Source organism: Sceloporus occidentalis, unplaced genomic scaffold (assembly GCF_023333645.1).
Source record: "Sceloporus occidentalis isolate IW3139 unplaced genomic scaffold, rSceOcc1.0.p SCAF_7, whole genome shotgun sequence".
Lineage (NCBI taxonomy): Eukaryota > Metazoa > Chordata > Lepidosauria > Squamata > Phrynosomatidae > Sceloporus > Sceloporus occidentalis.
Window position 1 is genome coordinate 52,331,133 of NW_028316987.1, and position 20,639 is coordinate 52,351,771.

At 38.1% G+C, this 20,639-nt stretch overlaps 1 protein-coding gene across 6 annotated transcripts in view; it reads left to right on the forward strand.

Moving 5' to 3' along the window:
• The window catches only part of ZNF385D (zinc finger protein 385D), a 450,774-nt gene that overhangs the window by 320,042 nt on the left and 110,093 nt on the right, over positions 1-20,639 (forward strand). For 4 of the 6 annotated variants that reach the window (XM_089532942.1, XM_089532943.1, XM_089532946.1 and 1 more), the window contains one exon: positions 5,013-5,114. The exons of the other annotated variants lie outside the window; for them this stretch is intronic. In XM_089532942.1, coding sequence (XP_089389068.1) covers positions 5,013-5,114 — 102 coding nt within the window. The remainder of the gene's footprint in view (positions 1-5,012; positions 5,115-20,639) is intronic. 6 annotated transcript variants of the gene reach the window in all.

Here is a 20,639-nt window from a genome sequence, read left to right on the forward strand (position 1 = left end):
CCAACTTCTAGCCACCAAATACAAACATGAAGCGTATTCAGAAGATTTATTTATGAAGAATAATTCAGTTGTGTGTTTTGAGTGAAGATACTCATCATGATGTAGCTGAAGCATTATTCCACATAATTGAAATCATACCTTTGATACTTTATGGCTTGCAGAGTGAACTCGGGTAGTGTGCTACATTCAGGTGAACTGCATTCACTGAGAATAAATAGCTAAACTAATTTATTTTTTAAAGTCCCATTGGGTTTTGCAGAACTCACACAGAAAGATCCACTACCCAGTAATGGCTTTAATAGCTGCAGAATTTTTTTGTTGCTGTGGTGGTATACCCACTTAACCCTGAAGTTCATTCGGTATCTTGGGCCTCCTCTCTCTGTAACCTCTCTTTTCTCCTACAGCTAACCTACTTTACAGAGGTCATGTATGCTTCCCCTATCTCCTTAGAGAATCCTTTTTAACAAATACCTGAAGACACCACAGGGTATCTTAAAGTGAAACCTAGACATAGTGAGTCCTGGTTAGTACCTAGAAGGGAGACCGCCAAGGAATACTAGGTGGCAAACCACCTCTTTATAAACTAGCCAAGACAACCATGTGATTTTTGTTGTTTTTTGCTGCCTTTGTGTTGACTTTCCTTTGGCCCTTCGCAGCTTGAGTGAACAGTAAAATCCCTCAACATATTAAAGTGACAGGTGTAGATTGTGGAGCTTTTCTGGTTAATAAATATGCTTCGTTGCACTGTTTTCAGGATTAATTGTAAGGGAGGGAGAAACTGATGTACTAAAACAGTGTTTATTCATTATAATATAATTCACACCAGGACGATTGGCAGAGCCATTGAGGGAGGGTGGCGCTCCATGATGAGACCAGTATTTTCAAATGGAAGCATGGTCTAACAGATCAAGCTGAGGCACATGATGTATATACGCATGATACACCTCCCCATCCTGCCTCTTTTCAACGATGCAGACCACCCTATCGCCCTAAATGCAGTATGAACTTTGTTGGTTGCTTCACGGTTGGGTAGTAATTTTCTCCCCTTTTCCTGTTTTTTTTTTTTTGTTTTGTTTTTTTGTTTTTTGCCTACCCCATTCTGTATAAAGGGCCTGGAAATTGGCTAAGGGTGGCTGATAAATAGGTTTCACTGGCCCATATGGGGTTAAAGAATTGTTTGGTACGCACCATTGGCAACCCTTTGTGGTGAAAAGTTAGGCTATTGATCAGCTTGTACACATCAAGGGACGTGGAGTTGTGAGAGAACCTGCCTTTGAGGTAGACATGGGGATTTTGCTCAACCTTACAAATTTGAGGGAATTTGGGGGAGAGTGCCTTGTTTACCTTCCCAGGACTGGCTGAGGATACAATCCGAATCATTGTAAGGACATTTCTATACTGCTTATCAGTGAACTTACAATCCCTAAGTGGTTTACAATGTGTAAGCCAATTGTCCAACCATCCTTTTTGGTATTACAGCAAAGTTAAATCCAGTATGATACATTTGTAAGAAACTTTTTTCCTTCTTTATTTTGTTTTATTTGTTTGTTTGTTTATTTATTTATTGGAAGAATGTTGCTTTGAATAATAAATATATTTATTTATTTATGGCCTAATCTCCAGAGGCAAAAAAATAAGAAATATTTCTATTTGTTGCTAAACTTATCTCAAAACTGCACAAATGGAACTCTGGCTTTTGTAAAAGTTTTTTTTTAACTTTGAAAAGAATAACATTTTCAAATAAAATGAGATAACTTGAAAATATATATATTTTAAAGAAATGAAATAAAAAGAATTCTCAGACAGCTGTTGTTATGCACTGCCGGCACAAAGGGCAAATAAATTGGGGTAGTCTTGAATATATTGACTGACGGGGGTGGGAGGAGGAACAAAGGCAAATCACCAAAAGAAATAAATATAATATTCCCAATAAACAGTACAGAGTAAATGTTCAAAGTGTGTAAGTACTTTGCAATTATATGCACTGATGAAAACCAGTGGGATTTTAGGGTATTAAATACTGACAACTCCCTTTGAAAAATTCTACTTAAGCTGTTGCTAATATTGCCATTTTAAAAGTGTCTCAGCAATGCAGGGAGCTGTCAATCAATTAAATGAATGTTACACTTGCCAAGCCCTCTAAGTATTGCAGCTGTCAATGGTTTTTGGTGAAATAATCAATGTTCTGAACAAGCGTTAAATTTGTAAAGGTACAAAATTGCACTTAAGAGTAGATGAAAGCAGATCAAACAAATTTTCAGATTTTGATAGTTTAAAATGGCTTTCTAATACTGTTTCTCTTGTATTGGGAGACCAATGAAACGAAATGAAATAGAGTATTGGAAATGATTGTGAAAATGTCTCCAGAGTTTCAGTGGTTCATTTACCTTGACTGAGACCTTGACTTTCTTTGTCTCTCTGAAATCTAACATCACTATCACCTTCGAGGCTTGCTGTCTTCCAGACATTGGATATATGTTAGTGTGTGTGTATGCGCCTTCCAGTCACTTGTCGATTTATTGATGATCCCATGAATTCTATGGGGTTATCTTAGGGCTAAAACAGACAGCCATAAAGGGGCGGTTCTATTCCACTCCTTTGAGTGCAGGATTGGGGCTGCGGCAACCGTACACCATGGACCCAATCTGGCATTTTTCTAGCCCCAAAAGAAGTGGGAAAATGCTGCTCCTTTTGGGGGCAGATAAAAGGAGCCCTCTCCACTGTGGCGGCAGATTTTCGGTGTTTCTGCAGTACAGTGCGCCCTTCTTTTACATGGAGGATCCATTCCAGGTCCCCCTGTGTAAAAGAAATAGCGCATATGCTTGAGCCCCATTACAAGTAATGAGGCTCGTGCTTGCAGCGGTGCAGCAGCACGTGCGCCACAGGCATGCACCCCATTGTTCCTTCCAGCACATGGCACTGCTTCTTCTGGCACTGCTTTCAGTGTATGCTGAAAGCAGCATATAATGCACCCGTGTATGACGCGGGCACACTGTATGTCATGTGTAAATGCCCCGCTGCAGAAACGCCATTATGCTCCCTGCAGTGTGGTCATCAGGATGGCATGATGCCAGCTTGGGGGTGGTGTCGAGGTGTGCACTGTGCGTATGCCACACCCCCATGCCACCATGAAGCCAGCATTCTTTGCTGGTCTATTTTGACCCTAAGGCAACGAATACTCAGAGGTGGATTTTGACAATTTCATCCTCTGAAACATGGCCTATAGCACCTGATACTTCATTGGCAGTCCCAATCTACCTTACATTTTTTTGAAATCTATGGTAACAAGAAAAAGAGAAAGCCACACTGGCTCTCATCTACTGAACTGTAACTCTAAAAAGCATTCTAGGAATTGCAGCTTTAGTTTTTCAAGGTGGTTTTCCAGATCACTGTCAGCTTTGGTCTGCATAGACTGGGTTTGGGTTGAAATAACAACCATCTTAAAGAAAATCTAAAGGAGAAGAAGTCAGGTTGAGGGTAAAAGTGGGTTTCAAGCCCTGTTGGTTTTTGAGGAACCCTTTCTAGCATCTTCCCAAAAGGGGCAGGTTTGATGTTAATGTAATCATAATGTATAATGTAATACATCAATTGGGGAAGCGATCAGTAGGCTGGATAACAGGTAATGCAATGAGTTTCTTTCTCCTAATTGACTCACTCTCTGATTTGTACATGGCTTTTTGAGAAGTGCTATTGTTAAAATATTGTTCCACCCTGGACTGCATTCAACAAAGGCATTTAAGAAATATTTTAAATACACAAGTGAATAAATAAATATAGTTTAACACCAAGGACTTCTCTAGTAGATATGGCATTGAACACAGATTGTTTGAAGCTGACCCTGATAATCTCAGTTGAAAATACAGGGAAGCAAAAATAACCTAGCACAGAATATGTGATACTTTATTATGCGCACAATTAACCTTAATATACTATCTTTATTTAACTGCATTTAAACATTCAGTGGGCTAAATTGTTTTAACTGTTAACACATAAATTGGTGTTATGTATTGAGATATGTTACATTTACATATAGTTTCACCTCTTTAATTTTAAAGGCTGCTAAAAATGCCAGCTGTGTTTGGTTTCAGGTGCAATGCTGGAGTATTGTAAATTATCTGTACACCTTGTGGGGAAAAAAGACATAATATGATATTAGAGTAGATTTCAAATGCTATGCCAGACCTCAGGAAGGTTATTATGCCAGATTTCAGGTAGGTTACTGTTCTTGAAGTACAACTCCTCAAACTCCTCAGAATTCCCCAGATATCCCATATCCATGATAGTTGTGAGATTCCAGAAGTTGCAGTCCAGAATGTAACTCTTCTGAGCCCTGAACTAATATCATACTACAGGAATATCATACATGAGCCACTGTTGTGGGGGGGGGGGGGGGGGATAATAATAATAATACAAAAGCTATATAGGTCCAAAATCTTGTGGTTGTAATTGACGAGAATAGTGCATGTCTCCTCCATGTAAGTTATTTACTCCTCTTTTGCAAGATTAGCTGAGGAGAATGTGAGGGTAGCCACTCACTTTATTGATGAATACCTCTCATTTTAATTACTATTTTACAACAACAACAACAACAACAACAATAATACTGAAAGGGAGTTAAATGGGAATGTTTCTGCCTTTCACCCCAAAGAGAATTTAAAGCAAAACTTTGTCAAACTTCATCCTTCAGAGCAATAATTACTTATCATGGAAGGGAATGTTTTGGAGGTTTATAAGCAAAGGCTATTGTTAATTCCATGATATAATCCGGCAGTGAAGAAGGGATTGTCAGAATGTCATATAAGAGAGATATTATATAAGATGCAATATGATTTTGTTTGTTTGAATGTTTGAATGTACCACATTTCATCAGATAGTAATCCTTTTTAACATTCAGGTAATTGTTGGACATTAATTGGACTAAGCAGACATTCTCATGATACAGACCTTTGTATTCACTCTCTTATACTGTTTCAGGAATTTGTGTTCCAACTTTTCTTCCCTTTTCTGTATAGTTTCAGAACAAGAACATGCACATCTCTTGGCCACAGTTCTGCAACTCAGTTATATCCAAAAAAATGCCAGGGCTGGCTCTGGGTAGAGAAGATTCAAAAGAGGTAGGGACTAACTTTGCAAGTCTACTGTTTGGAGAAGTAAGTCTGCTGACTCTGAACAATGTGGTTCCATTCTTAGCTATTATTGATAGATCCATTTCCCACAAACTTGTCTAATCTTTTTAAAGCCTTTTGTAGTAGTGCCCATCACATTATCCTGAATATCCTGTGGTGATGAATTCTGCAAATTAATTATCTTCTCCATGAAAAATTTGAATACATGATCAATAAACATACTTAATTGTCAATTGATAGAGGAAGTATTAAGGAGCTAGGAAGCTAGACAGAGCTTTTAATAGTCTTTAGCTATACAATACAAAACCTCACAGACTGGGGACAATTAGTAAGGAATGTTAAAGAAGAAAATGTAAAGGCAGGGTTACTGTTGAATAGTGGCATTGAGGGTTGTGGACCATAGCAGATGATGCTATAAGGTACAATGACACCACTGCTCCTCAAACATCTGTCTTTTGGCAGAAATGAACTGTGGAATTCACCTGTGTCCCTTTAAAATACTGAAGAGATGTTATATGTGAGGCTTAGTGGGAGGAGAAAGGAGAGTTCCCAGATGTTTTAAAAGGAATTCTTGAAAAACATCACATTTTACTAAATTTTCACTTCAATGAGATGAAATTATGTTTATGTAAATGCATTTAGGCTGTGCTTATGATATTGTAATTTAAAGATATAAATTTAATTTTGCTAGTTGTTTGTGTCACAACTATTACAATTACATTCAGTAAAAGAGCACTAAACTCAAAATCGTCCAAGCTATTGTATTTCAACAAATGTGTGCTTAATCAAGTCAAGCCTAAACTCTTCTTGGAAGAATTCCTGAATGATGAAACTGAGGCTGTAATACTTTAGCCACATCATGAGAAGGCATGACTCATTTGAAAATACAGTAAGGTTAGGAAAGGTAGAAGGCCGCAGAAAGAGATGAAGATCATAAGTCAGATTGCTAGACTCTGTCTGGGTCGTCATGGACCTGCATTTTCAGGACCTAAGTAGAGCAGCAGAGGACAGGTGGTCTTGGAGATGTCTCATCCACAGTGTTGCCATGAGTCATGTTTGACCTGAGGGGAGTTAACAACAACAGCAACATACCATATAATGCTCATATTACTAACAGGACGTCTTGTTTTGTTCAAATTACCATTACAGTAATTAGAAGAAGATGGACTGGAAGGATTTGGCATAATCAGCTTGAGCTGAAAGTGCTACAGCAAGTTGCTCTTTTGAGTAGACTATCGTCTGCTGAGAGATTTACTGCTAATATGTTTTATAACTTGCTTTAGAATGATTTATTAATGCAGGATTCTTTGGGTGTGGGAAGAAATAACAGCTGCCTTGTTTTATGTGCTGAAGTAACCTGTGTCAAAATAGCATAACTACAAGGTCAAGGAAGGACAGAAAAGAAAAGATCCGTAATGAATATTCAGGGTTGATCTGATGTCTATCCTATCATAAAATAGTTAATGCTCAGAAGACAGAATGAATGGAAACAAGGCTATTTTTTTTTAAAAAAAACATTAAAGCCTGGATACTGATGAAGTTCAAAACATACTGACCTTCTCAGTCAAAGAGCCAAAAGGAGGATTATTTTAGAGGATTATTATAAACTTAGATCAGGTTGCAACTTATAATACAAGGACCCCATCTTGCATCTCTGCACTAGGGGTAAGTAAAGCTGTTTCTGTTTTGCATCTCCCAGTCTTCTTTACCATTGGTAAGGAACATGGTAACTGCAATCCTCTAACAAGTGGAAAGTTGCATTTTGCCCTTTCTATGTTAACAAGAATTTTAGATACTGAATAAACTGCAAGAACCATTCCCATGACTTAGAAAGAAACATCACTTAGGAATGACTATAAGGCTGACTGCCACAGCTGTCTGATTTCATCAGTATCGCTTGTAGCTAAGCTGCTGGCAAATCTTGTTTCTCTCTTTATATGGATATCCTTCAGTGCAAGGGTGGCTATTTTTTGAAACAGATATCAAACACCTTTTAAAATATTAATTTAAAATATTGTAGTGACAAGTCAAAGCATAACAAGACCTGGTCACTCAAGGGACTCAAGCGGGGTGGGAGATGAGGTTGTTGTCAAGATAAGATTCTAGCTGCATACAATCCAGTGAGAAGAGGGAATGGTAAGATCTGAAATGAACACAGAAATTATTCGCATGGTATTTTCCCTAGCACTGAAGTCAACAAAGTAGCTCTTATTATCCATAGCCCTGTGTGCACATTAGATCTTCCCTCTGCAGAATTGTTGAGCTGAAGCTATTATGGCTCACTATGAAGTGCAAAAAGGGGTGAAATAAGTGCTTTGGGTACCATCTCCCATGTTTCGTACCTACTCATTAAAATGGTGGGTCTCTTGTTCATCCTTTTTTGTTGTCATCTTCTGTTTTTGGTTTTGGATTGTTGTTGTTGTTTGCATTGATTATTACAGTAATTCTCCTTGTCCTTGTGCACAAGTTGATGAACGGTTGTATTCAGGGTTCTGACCAGCGGAAAGGTAGTCCCACCAGTGCCACATGGTGATGGGGTTCTTTGTTCCTGTGAGGCAAACAGCTGTGCTGATGTCAACAGTGCTGCTGGTAATGTCTCTTGTGTCAGACAGCTTTTGCTAAGGAACCAGACTAACTGTGCCAAACAGCAATAGTGGAGGGTGATGCTGGAGGAGGATTTTGTAGAGATAATTGTAGTGGCACCATAGCTAACACTTGCTAGTTGTGCATAGAAGGAGGGCATCGTAAACCCCTTCTAAATGCCTTATGAGACATTACATAATGAAATGAGATAGTGCCAGAAAATGAAACTCCCAGGTTGGCTGGCACTCAAAGAGCTACTGAGGTACAGCAGAGGAGACGTATGAATAGCACTTTGGTTAATAATACAACTGGACTCAAATCAAAAGGACTTCAGTTGTTGACATGCTCAGAAGTGATAGTAAAGTCCAAAGCTGCACAACACATATTATAAGAGCATAGAATGTGAGAAGCATGAATCAGGGGGACTTAGACATAGTAAAACAAAAAATGAAACATAAACTTTGCAATACTTGGGGTATGTGACAGAAATGGGACTTATTGATTCAGATAATTACACAGTGTTTTACTTAGGAAATGAAAATCTAAGAAGAAATGAGGTAGCATTAATAGTGAGGAGAGAGGTAGCAAAAGCAGTCAAAGGATATAATACAAATTATGACCGACCAAAATCAATGATTTCAGGGAAAACCTATCAATATAACAATGACAATATAACTAGACAATGAAGACATTGAAACAGTTCATGTTCCAAATACAGAGGCAGAAGAAGGAGGAAACTGAAAGATTTTATGCTGGCATCCAGGAGGACATTGATCATATAACAAAACAGGACTTTTTCTTTAACATAGTTGATTGGAATGCAAAAGTGAGAAATAAAACACAATCAAAGATTATACAAAAATTGCCCTAGGATCAAGAAATGAAGTGGAAAAGCAACTAATTGAATTTTGCAAGGCCAATAGTTTGTTCATCACAAATATATTGTTCAAGCAACTAAAGAGGCAACTATACACATAGGCATTGCCTAACAGCCAATATTAAAATCAAATAGACTACAGAATTAGAAGTAAAAGATAGAGAAACTCCTTTCTCTCTTTAAGAGCAGGAGCAGATTGTGGCACAGACCATGAACTGCTAATATTTAAAATTGGAGTACACATAAAGAACACTAAACTAACCATGATGCCAAAATACAACCTGAAGAACATCCCCGTAGAATTTAAAGATACAGCTGGCCCTCAATATCTGTGGACTTGCCATGTTGTTACCAATGGTTGATGAACTGTATATGAAAGATGAAAGGATAACAGAATGCCACAGTGGGTTTAGGAAAGGAAGTGAGACTAGGGATCTTAATGCAAATATATTTTTAATAATGGAATGCACCAAAGAATTTCAGAAGAAAATCAACCTGTACTTTATAGATTATAACAAAGCCTTTGATTGTGTAGATCAGTGATTCAAACTCTGGTCCTGCAGGTGTTTTGGACTTCAGCTCCAAGACACTTCAACAATCCTGGACAATGGTTTGGGATTCTGTGGGTTGAAGTCCAAACCATCTGGAGAACTAAAGTTTGAGAACTATTGGTATTGATCATGAAAATTATGGACCTCTCTTAAAGAAATGAGTGTGACACTATATTTGATTTTCCTCATGCTCAGGACAAGAGGCTATGTTAGGTCAGAATATGGAGAAATAGTATAGTGTCCAGTTTGCAAAGGGTTGCATGTTATCATTCCAGATTGTAAACTGAACAAATCATTTATAAAGCTGGATTAGACTCAGCATGAAGGAGGCATGAAAATTGGAGGAAGGCACATCAACAATTCAAGATGTGCAGATGATGCCACACTACTAGACTCAGAACAATATCTTAATAAATGCAAGAAACAAAGTACTATTGGGTAAAATGTCCCTTTCAGGTGTTAGAAAATAATTATATGGCTGTTAATGGTGAGGAACACCAGGTGTCAATCCTTTGTTGTTGGTAATCTATATAAGAACTCTGAAATCCAGAACAGGTGTGGGTTTAGGAGAGTCGATTGAAGAGAGGAGTTGGTCTGTTAGTTTGGTGGGTCTAGAGAGTGTGGATTGTAAATATATCAGACAAGTGTATGTTGACAGAAGTCAGGGCTTTTGTTGTATATATTGTGCATATTACATCAGGAAGATAAAAGCCTCCAAGGACTTTTGAAGAAGTCAACTTTGCCTGTGCCTCATTTCAGGTTGGTCAGTACCTTGTTGCCAAATATTGCAGTACTGCATACTCAGTTGCACTTCTGCACTCTGCTGTGTGTGAGCTACTGTTGAGGTCAAGCATTTCAGACAGTGCTGGATGTTGGCACCTCTGTTTGGGCCTAGTTTTTGTTTGTTTTTGTTACTGCACAACTGCAGTACACAGAAGAGAGCCAACAAGTACAAACAAGTTTTCAGTTGAACACTGAGTAAACAAAAATAATGACTACAAATGACTCACCTTACTTTAAATTAGACAATGAAGACACTAAAACAATTCAAGATTTTCCATACCTTGGCTCAGTCATTAATCAGAATAGAAACAAAAGTCATAAAATCAGAAGAGGAATAGGACTTGGAAGGGCAGCTATGAAGGAACAAAACAAGACTATGAAATATACAGATATATCATTGAATACTAAAATTGGGATGGTACAACTCATCATATTTCCCATCTCAATGTATGGGTGTGAAGGTTGGACAGTGAAGAATAGCAATAACAATAGTACATACATTTCTATACTGTTTATCAGTACACTTAAGCACTCCCTATGCAGTTTACAATGTGTCAGCCAATTGCCCCCAACAAGTTGAGTACTCATTTTGGTGACTTCAGAAGGATGCCAGACTGAGTCTACCCTGAGCCCCTTGCTGGTATTGAACTCACAACCTTGTGGCTTGTGAGTGAGTGGCTGCAGTACAGGCACTTAACCAGTGCACCACAGGGGCTCATCTGTCAATAGTAAGAAAAGTCAATAGTGAGAAAATAAACTCATTTGAAATGTGGTGTTGGAGAAGAGTTCTGTGGTTACTATGGACTGCTAAAAAGACAAATAAATGGGTTTCAGAGCAAATCTAGCATAAACTCTCCCTAGAAACCAAGAAAACTAATCTGAGACTGTTGTACTTCGGTCATATCATGAGAAGACATGCCTCCCTGGAAAAAACAATAATGTTTGGTAAGATAGAAAGCAGAAGGGAAAGAGAAAGATTTCGTTACAGATGGACAGACTCAATGAGGAAGCCATGGCTCTGAATCTGAAAGACTTGAGCAGGCAACACCCATTGAGAATAGGGTGACTTTTGCATGGTACACAGGGCCTGCAAAAGGCGGGCTGGAGCCACCTCTCATTGCTGTGCAGCATTACTGCAGCAAGCAAATGTTGTGGTGCCATTGCACAGCAAAAAAGGAGTGTGCGGAAGCAGATTCAATTTGCTGCGCAGCTGCAATGCCACAAGCACTGTAGGATGGCACGGTTACATTGCACCTGCTTCATGCCATTTGGATGTGGCATCCCCCCACACTCATACTAGGGTTAGGGAGCGTGTGGTTGGTGCATGCTCCCTAACCCTAGTATCGCTGGGAGCACACCGCTTTATGGCGGTGTGTACCGGCCCTTTGTGGTCTCTTGTTCATATAGAGTCACTCTGAGTTGATGTCAGCTAGATGACAGTTAAGAACAGCAACAATTAAAAAGCCAAATAATATTTAATGAAACAAAAACTGTGTTAAATATGTTGAAAAGTTTTACTGACATCATTGAAATTACTCTCGCATAGATTCACTTTTTAACATTAGACATGTGCATCATTTAAATGGCTTGAAAAAATTAGTGCAATTCACTGGTAAAATTCAAGGAAGCCAATTCAAACAACTTCTTTGTTTTCGTCAGTCATAAGCTGTTATTTACATTAAGTTTGATAGTGATTTCAATACCAGCAGTTGCATTTAGCAGTTAAATGTTTTAGCTAGCTGACAAGAAATACATCTAGTTGTTGAGGGTTCTTAACAGTTTGGTCCTGTAAGATTTGACATGGAGAGGAATTTACAATGTTGCAGTTGACATGCACTACGTATAACTAAGTATACTAAATATTTGACTGTAGCTGACAGCTGACTGATCAGTAGCATTTGGTATTGGCGGTTCACTAATATTTGGGATATGAAAATATTTATGTGATATGGTTTTAATAATGTAAAAATGCATTTAACTATGAATGTCAAAGCTCATGGCATATGATTCTTATATGATGGAACCTCAGAGATTATGCACGCACTGGTAGAAGAATCTCTCCTTTCCAGCCCAAATCTGGGAAAAATGGCAAAACATAATGGTAAATGGAAACTTTAAATGGTTTCCTATAGAAAGTTTGAATACAAGCAATAACGATGACTTAGGGAGAACACTAAAGAAAATAAATAAAAAAACAACGAAGGTATTAGAGTTATAGGTGACCTGCTTGATGAAGAGGGAAAGCCATGTAGGATGGAGAGACTCACCAACTTAATTGGAAAGAAGTATTGGGTCCATGCAGCTGGAATTAATAAACTGTTAAAGGATATATTTAAAAATATGAAGGAAAATAATGTAACACCATTGGAGAGGATCATCAAAAAGATGCTAAATGAAGGCAAAGGTATTATTGGATTTATATATAGAGTAACTTTAGAGCATCAGTTTAAAATTGTAGACATTTTGAAAGGAGTTTGGGAAAGAGAGATCTAAATTTAACAAGCAAAGATATACAATTGTGGATACAAGAGGTTAAGAAAAATAAACACACTAGAATACAAGAGCAATGGATGAAAGTAATAGGGCGATGGTACATGACCCCTTCTCAATTAGCACTTTTCAGTAAAAATCTATCAGCTAAATGTTGGCACTGTGGTGGGTCCAAGGATTTTTACATGCATATGTAGTGGGATTGTCTGTGTGTTCAGAAGTTTTGGGGTGAAGTGATAAGAGAGATTAATAAAATTATAGGCAAGGATGTTCATTTGAGCAAAGAGAATTGTATATCTTTAAATTTGAAGAATAAGGGACTGCAGAATAATGAAGAAATGCAATAAAGAATATATTAAAAGCAACACAGGCTGTGATAGCATCAGGATGGAAAGAAAGTAAAAATTGGAACTTCACCAAGGTAGATAAGGATTTGGCATATAACCTGTTTGATATTATTAGAGATAGAAGATTAAAATATACTGGAGAAAGGAATGTAGAAGCTTGGAATTTGGGTTGGGAAATCCTGCTTGAGAAGGTTAAAGGGAATACGGAGTACAATGAAGTCAATGATGTAATTAAATCCCACATATTGAATGTTAGGTATTACAGTGTGCCTGTGCCTTTTTACACAGCTTTAAGCTTATGCGGAAGCCGCTTGGAGATGGAAAACAATGGTGCACGCACCCGTGGTGCACATACACCGCTCCGCCACATGCACGAACCCCATTATTTCCTATGGGGCTCGAGCATAGGTGGATTTTCCCTTAAAGGGAGAGGGCCCACTGTAATTGTAAACAGTGTATTGATTCGAAACTCTATCAAGCCGTGAGGGAGGAGGAGAGGGGAGTAGGGAATGGGGCATATGCAACATTGTATATATGTTAAAATAATTTAAAGACTTATTTAAAAATAAAAATAAAAAATGTGATGCAACCCAAACAGTTAAAGCAAAATTTGTATTTGCATTTAAAATAATAATTTTAGCTTTTTTTCATAGAGAAGTCCCTTAGGTCCCATGCCATCATATGCCTGGTAAAGCATTGTTTTTTTTTATTCACAATCCCCATCTTCTTTAACATGTGGATACCATTACATAGACCAGTTCCAGTTCCCTTCCCATGCAGTATAGTCTTATTTGTATTTTTACGGCAAAGGGGGAAATACCCATTTTCACTTCAGTGCTACTTTAGATGGATAAATTGTTGCTTTTAAAAGTAGATGTTTACAATTAGGATATTTTAAATAAAATTCTTAAATAAAATATTTTAATTATACGATGACCTCCATATCCATGGGGGATATGTTCCCAGACTTACCGTGGAAATGCAGAACTACAGATAATAGCAATCCCCTATTGCAACTAATAACGTCCAAAGGAAATTTTGGAAAAAAATAATTGACCATAACATCACACTGGAGTATTTAGAGCTTTGGAATAGAGAGAACTTCTATAGGCATTTCTAGGTCCTCAATTTCCATCTGAAGCATAAAATGGAAGCACTCTGGAAAATACCTAGAATATTCCTAGAGAGAAATTACTTTTTCAGACATGAGTAAATGAAACCACAGGTCCAGGTCCCATGGATATGGGGGTCTTACTATATTATATAGGCTTTTATAGAGCCTAAATACCATAAAGGCACCAGCTCCCATCAGATCTTGGAGGCTAAGCATGGTCAGCCCTCATTAGTAATGGATGAGAGACTGCCAATGAATACCGAGTGCTGTAGTCTATGACCTGAAACAAAAGGGCCAAAAGGAGAAGCTTCCGGCTGCTTTGGGAGCATGGCATACAGATGATGCATCCCCAACACATCTGGAAGCTGCTTTGAGGCCACCTAAGGCGGCCTGAACCTGCCAGCAAAAGGGGTGAAAATCTGCTCCTTGATGCCAGCTCATTTGGGACTGGTCTGCTTCGACCCAAATTTTCAGAGGAAGGAGCTGGCAAAAACATCTCTGAGGATTCCTTGACTAAGAAAATCCTATGAAATTCAAGATGTTGCCATATGTCAAAAGGCGACTTGAAGGTGCGCGCGCACACATGCACACACACACAAACATGCAAGCTAGAGAGAAGGAGTCTTCCTTTGCTGGAAGGTCTCCTTCCTTTAGAAGAAGTGAATGTTTGGCTCCTAATCCTCCTCTAGACTTTCTTCCTAAAATGTTATTTTTTTCTCATTTTTGTGAAATAAAAATTAATGAAAAACACCTGTCCTTTTCACAATAGCAATTTTAATAATCATTAGGAATTTTCTTTTAAGATTTAAAAACTAGTCATCACCATGTTTTCACAGTTGTCTCAAAGAAATGCAGGCCCTTTCTCACATGTACTTCAGAGAGGGGTCAAGTGTAGATTTGTGGCTACATGGGGTCCCATGACTATTTGGTGGGTCCCAAACTCCAAATTCCCTGAACTGTCTTTTTCTGTGGGAAAAAGGGGCAAACATAGACTCTTAGATTAATTCACCTTTTAAACAGTTCCTAATTCACCTTTTAAATAATTTCTAGCTTCCCCAGCATTGTTGAATATTAAAAAATAAAAATGAACACACAAAACCCAGTAGAAATGGAGTTGCCACCTCTGCTGGGTTTTGAGTTTTCATAATTGTTTAGCATTTTTTTTGCAATCCCTGTGCGCCCCCCCCCCCTTCCAGAAAAAACTAGGCACCAGATCCTTTGCAATTGCCCATCCCAGTATACATTAAGCTGCATATGCAAATTTTCATGTTACTGTCATGTCCTTCCTATGAGGGGATCTTATGATTTTGCCTGTGCAGCTTAATACATGTAGAACCATGTTGGACCAGATCGAAGGCCTATCCAGTCCAGCACCCAGTTCACATAGTGTAATTTAGTGGTTTGAACATTAGACTTTGACTCTGGAGACCACTGTTTGAATCCACAGAAACCCAGAGAGTGATCTTGGGCAAATTACACTCCTCAGTCTCTGAGGATAGCAAGAGTGACCCCCCTCTGAACAAATCTTGGGCCCAAACAGACAAGCCAAAATAAAGCTGCTTTGGGTCACTTTGGAGGTGTGCTTTTAAAATGATGCAGGCATCCTAAGAGGCCGGAAGCTGCGCCAAAGCCATGCTCCAATCCTAAGGACTGGAGCGCAGCTTTGGCACAGTTTCTGGCCTCTTAATATGTGTGTGTCATTTAAACAGCACACCTCCAAAGTGACCCGAAGCAGCTTTATTTTGGCCTGTCTGTTTGAGCCCCTTGCCAGGAAAACTCTGAGATAGGTTTGCCTCAAACTCACCCTAAGTCAGAAACAACTTGAAGGCATACAACAATAACAACTGAACAAAATGGTGTTCGATTGCCTCTGGGAAGCCCATGAGCAAGACATGAATTCAGGAACACAGGGCAGCAGTACTATGACTCTGACTTTCAGTACCCCATCTGCCTAAATCACATGCACCTCTAGCCTTCTCTCTGTTGAGTGGTTTATTCATACTGATAGAGTAAAATGTGTAAATACTCAGCGGTCCTTGATCAGCCTCCATGGTCACAGCCTTCTTCCTTGTTGAATTTGTTGTTGTTTCTTCCTATTTCTTATTTTTCTTCTAGCCTTTATATGTAATGTATAATTACCATATTGAAATATACATCCATCCATATGAATTACCATAATACATTTTATGGATGTCTGCGGTGGTTTTGTTCTCTTTCTGATGATGTACTTTCTCCTTTTTGGCAATGTCTAAATGACCATAATATCTCCAAGAGGCACTTTTTGTTCAGTAGAAAGAGTTGTATGTACTATATACCCATCGTGTGAATAGTCTGTACTTCAGCTGGTTTTAATCCATTTTTTCCCCTCTGCAGATAGAACATGGGGCAAATATTAGTAGGGATGAAGTTCATGTGTGGATGACTGCTTTTAATTAAGCCTTGACATCATTCTCCACTGGGTACATAGAAATTGCCTTCCATCAAAAAGCAGCAGCACATTTCAATAAATTAAAGTTTTATATTTGCTTCAAATTAAGTAGTCATTTCCAAGAGTGCAGTGCCTTGAAGGCATGAGAGATTGCAGACTGTTTAGATATGATACTTTGAACTTCACACAGTTGCTTGAGCAGAACATATGCTTGTTATGCGTTTCAATTAAATAGGCAGAAACCCAATTTTGAAAAATTTACTGTGAAGAAGAAAATCAAAATTAGCACTGAAAGACATTACTGCATTATACAGAGCTGAAACCATTCACTGCGGCTGTTAAAAAATTCTAGTGGTAGCTCTCTAAAATTATGTAAGCCACATAAAATTGGGATCTATGTCTCAAGTTAAAATGGAGGAAATCAGAATGTCCTTGGTGTTTGGGATATAAAGGACTCAGGCTGCATTCACACTGCAGCATTAATCCAGTTTGACAACACTTTAACTGCCATGACTCAATGCTATGGAATTGTGGGAATGGTAGCACAAAAAACTACCATTTCCACAATTCCACTGTGACACTTGCTCTAACCTCTGTTCTGTTAAATATGAAAACAAAGCATAACAACTATTAAGCCATATGACATATAAACAGGGCTAATCCAACATGATCCATGATGTTGGTGGCGTTCTGCCTGTGTGTGTGTGTGTGTGTGTGTGTGTGTATTGTTTTATTTGACAGTTTTATGCTCCTAATTTTTCAGTTGAATGTCAGTGTTAATATAAAAGTTATTAACTACCTGACTTTTTGGTAAAAGTAGAAGACCTGTGTATGTGTGTGCATTTTTTCTCCACCATTTATCCATTTAAACACACTTCCTTTGTTTTATAACCCAAATATTAGCAGTATTTAGACTATTTCTTGTTTGTTTTCTTCTTAATAAATTTCTAATACTTTAAAACATTTCTAATGAATCTAAATGATGTAATGGCAAGCTGCAAGCAGTTTTTAAAAAAATTACAATAAATTTCCATTTTATATCTCTGCGTATGGAGCCTGGATAATGCTGAATCTGGAAAACATTTTATCTTTGGAGAGAAACATCAACACATCCATTAGGACTAAAAGCCTTTACTGATTAGAGCTTTACATCAGGAACGGAAATCATACAGCCCTCCAAATATTGTTAGACTGTAGCTCACATCATCCATCATCACTGGTTTTGCTGGCTAGGAATGGTGAACGCTGCAGTCTAGCACATCTAAAAGACTACTCATTCCCTGGTCCAAAATGACTTCCCCCTGCATTGTGGTCCACATTCTTATTTTCTCCCTTTGCCTGTGACCTCTGTTTTAAAATGTTCATATCACATCATTCAGCATCAAGCTATACTTCTAAAGCAATGTGTAGTTTTGCTTTAATTGATAGAGTACCCAAACTCAGAGGTCTAATTTAGTCCATAGCATAAAAGTATTCTTCTGCTTATGCTTGACAGTCTTGCAACTACTTGACTTCAATTTATTCCTGAGAGATAAAACGGAAGTCTTGCACCTGAAGATAATATTTCATTTGAAGTACCTTACTTTAGCAGCAGGTGGGCCACCTGTGACTGAGAGGGGCATCAGGACAGAAGGAGCAAAATCCCCCATTTCTGTCCTTTTCAGTGATTCCCACACTTTGATCTTCTATGTGTTTGGGCCTTCAATTCCCAAAATCCACAGAAGTCCCCGAATCAGACAAAAAACATTAATCTGTTAATGATCTATAGTATATATTGAAAATAACAGTTCATGTTGGGTTTTGTTTTCTTTAATCACTGCATATTTAAGAAAAAGCAAGGAAGGTTCACTAATATTCTAAACTTTTAAAGTTTTGAAACCATTTTAATAGGATAAATTACAGTGCTTCTAGTCAACCAACATCTGAAAGATAAATAGAACAGCAGGATGATTAAAATATAACTCAGTGTGGTTATTATTGTATTAATGTATTATTTCTTTTTTAAACATAACTGAATAATTCACCTCAAATTTTAATTACTGTAGACCAGTAATTGGATGTAACTTGTTACCTGTAATGATGTTAACTGTGACACATATTCTGAAGGAATAAAGAGCAATTTTATTTCAGTAATGACAAATTGCAGGCCATAATTATTTTTGGTATCTGTCATTTGCAGAACTACATGGGTGGGCAGCTGCACCATCAATCCAATTGCACACCCCATGTAGAGAAATGACAACAAACATGTCAGGTTACTAATGGTACAATGGAATTAATAACAATATAACCTAGCTGACCAGTCCAACAGGGGACCATAAGAGATGTGCTGATGCATCACAGGGTGGTACACAGACAGTTGATCCATTGAACAGCTGGTCATGTAGGGCATCCAATGTTCCAGTGGCTTGCTGGCTGGCTGGGGAGTGATTGGCAGCTGCTGGTGGAGTGTCCATGTGCTCGTGAACATGCATTTGCAACAAAATGGGGAGAAATAATGGTGCAGCTTGTGCCATGAATGCTACGTTACAATGGGGCATTCCTTGCAGCAGTAGGGGGCAGTGTGGACTACACAACAGTTGTCAGGCCATTGTAGGAGCTGCTGGTGCAGCCAGCAGTTTTTCTCCATGAATTGGCGAACCCTGGGGGTAAGCCGGCTTTTCTCCATATCTGCTCCCGGCCTTAGATATTTCTGGTTCTTATCAGGTCTGAGGTATGAGGAAAGAACAAGAAGAGTTTATTTCCCAAACAATGGCTTGCTTCATAGCTGGAGATATTACAGCCAGTCTCTTTCTGGCAGGAAAGACATTGTATTGCCTCTTCAGTTACTTTTTCCCCTTTCCCTCTTAAATGGAAAATGGCAGAAGTAAGAGTACAAATAATCTGTATCAGTACTTGGAACCTTTTTTTTTTTTTTTGAAAAAGTAATTTGCTACTCCTCTCTCTCATTTTTATCAAAAGAAATATAAAACAACTTATTAAACTGGCTAACTTTAAATCCTAACTCATATATATCTATATCTATATCTATCTGTCTGTCTGTCTGTCTGTCTGTCTGTCTATCTGTCTATCTATATATATATTTAAATTTAATACATTATATTGTCACAATTAAAAAAACAGCATAACATGTTGTAAGGTCAAGTTGCAGTGAAATCCAAAAGAGAATTATACAAATGTTGTCTCAATACAAATATAGACTACAGTCAGTCCTTAGTATCCACTGAGGATCCATTCCAGACCCCCCCCCCCCCCATGGATATCCAAATGTGTTCACACAGCCATACCGCCATCAGGAACTGCCCCCATTGTCCCCAGGGGCAGCATGAGCATGTGGCCACGCTGCCATTAGGGGCAACAGAGGCTGTCCTTAAAGATGGCGCAACTGTATCCCTGAGCTGCCACTGCGGACAACATGTGGTTGCTGGCCATGGATACTTTAATCCATGGATGGAAAGTCAGCGGATACAGAGGGTTGACAGTATTTATATAAGTATTAACGTCATAAATTTGCAAAGTTGTATACAAAGATAACACTCTGCATTTTGCTTTCTTAATTTAATTATAATACTTTATGCCATTTTCTATTTTGGCTTTCAGTTAGTAGCTGAACATGACATTTCCCAAAAAAATTCATCCTTGCTTAAGATAACCTGCTCCCCAATAAATTACACAAAAGAGTTTTACTGATTTCAGTGCTAGGTGGCGGACTCTTGCAAAATAATCCAGGTACATCATGTGATACTGTTTGTAGGACTGTCAGTCAAGAACATTGCCCAATGTAAGTTTAGCCTAGTTGCTTTTGTATATGTTTTTCACCATAAATTATTCTTTACAGAATAATGTTAATTAGTAAGTGATAGATATAAAGATTGCCAGGGACAGCCCATTAATTCCATTTTCCTTAATACTGCTCAGATCTTAGCTTGCTGTACAGCTGTATTCAGACTGGATTATAAATGTAATTTCTTGCATCATTAGCTTGCTTGATTAATGCTTGATTAATCTTAGACAGCAAAAACATAATTGTAGAAATCCAAGATTTTTGGCATGCTGCTTTAAGGATGTAGGTTTCCTCTTTTCTGTTTGTCTCATTGTAAGTATTGTAGATGAGAAGAGAAGCCTGATGCTCATTCTTTCTTAACAATTAACCTGCATCATGTACCAGTCATTTCTCATTTCTGTTTTTCTCTCTTTCCAAATGGCAGAATACCATGACCAACTTTTAACAAGTGCAATTACAGAGTATTTGCATAGTAATTGAACACCATTAGCAAAATCTTCATGCTGCTCAAAGAGCATTAATGCAATAGCTTGTTGTACATTTCTCAGGACATCAC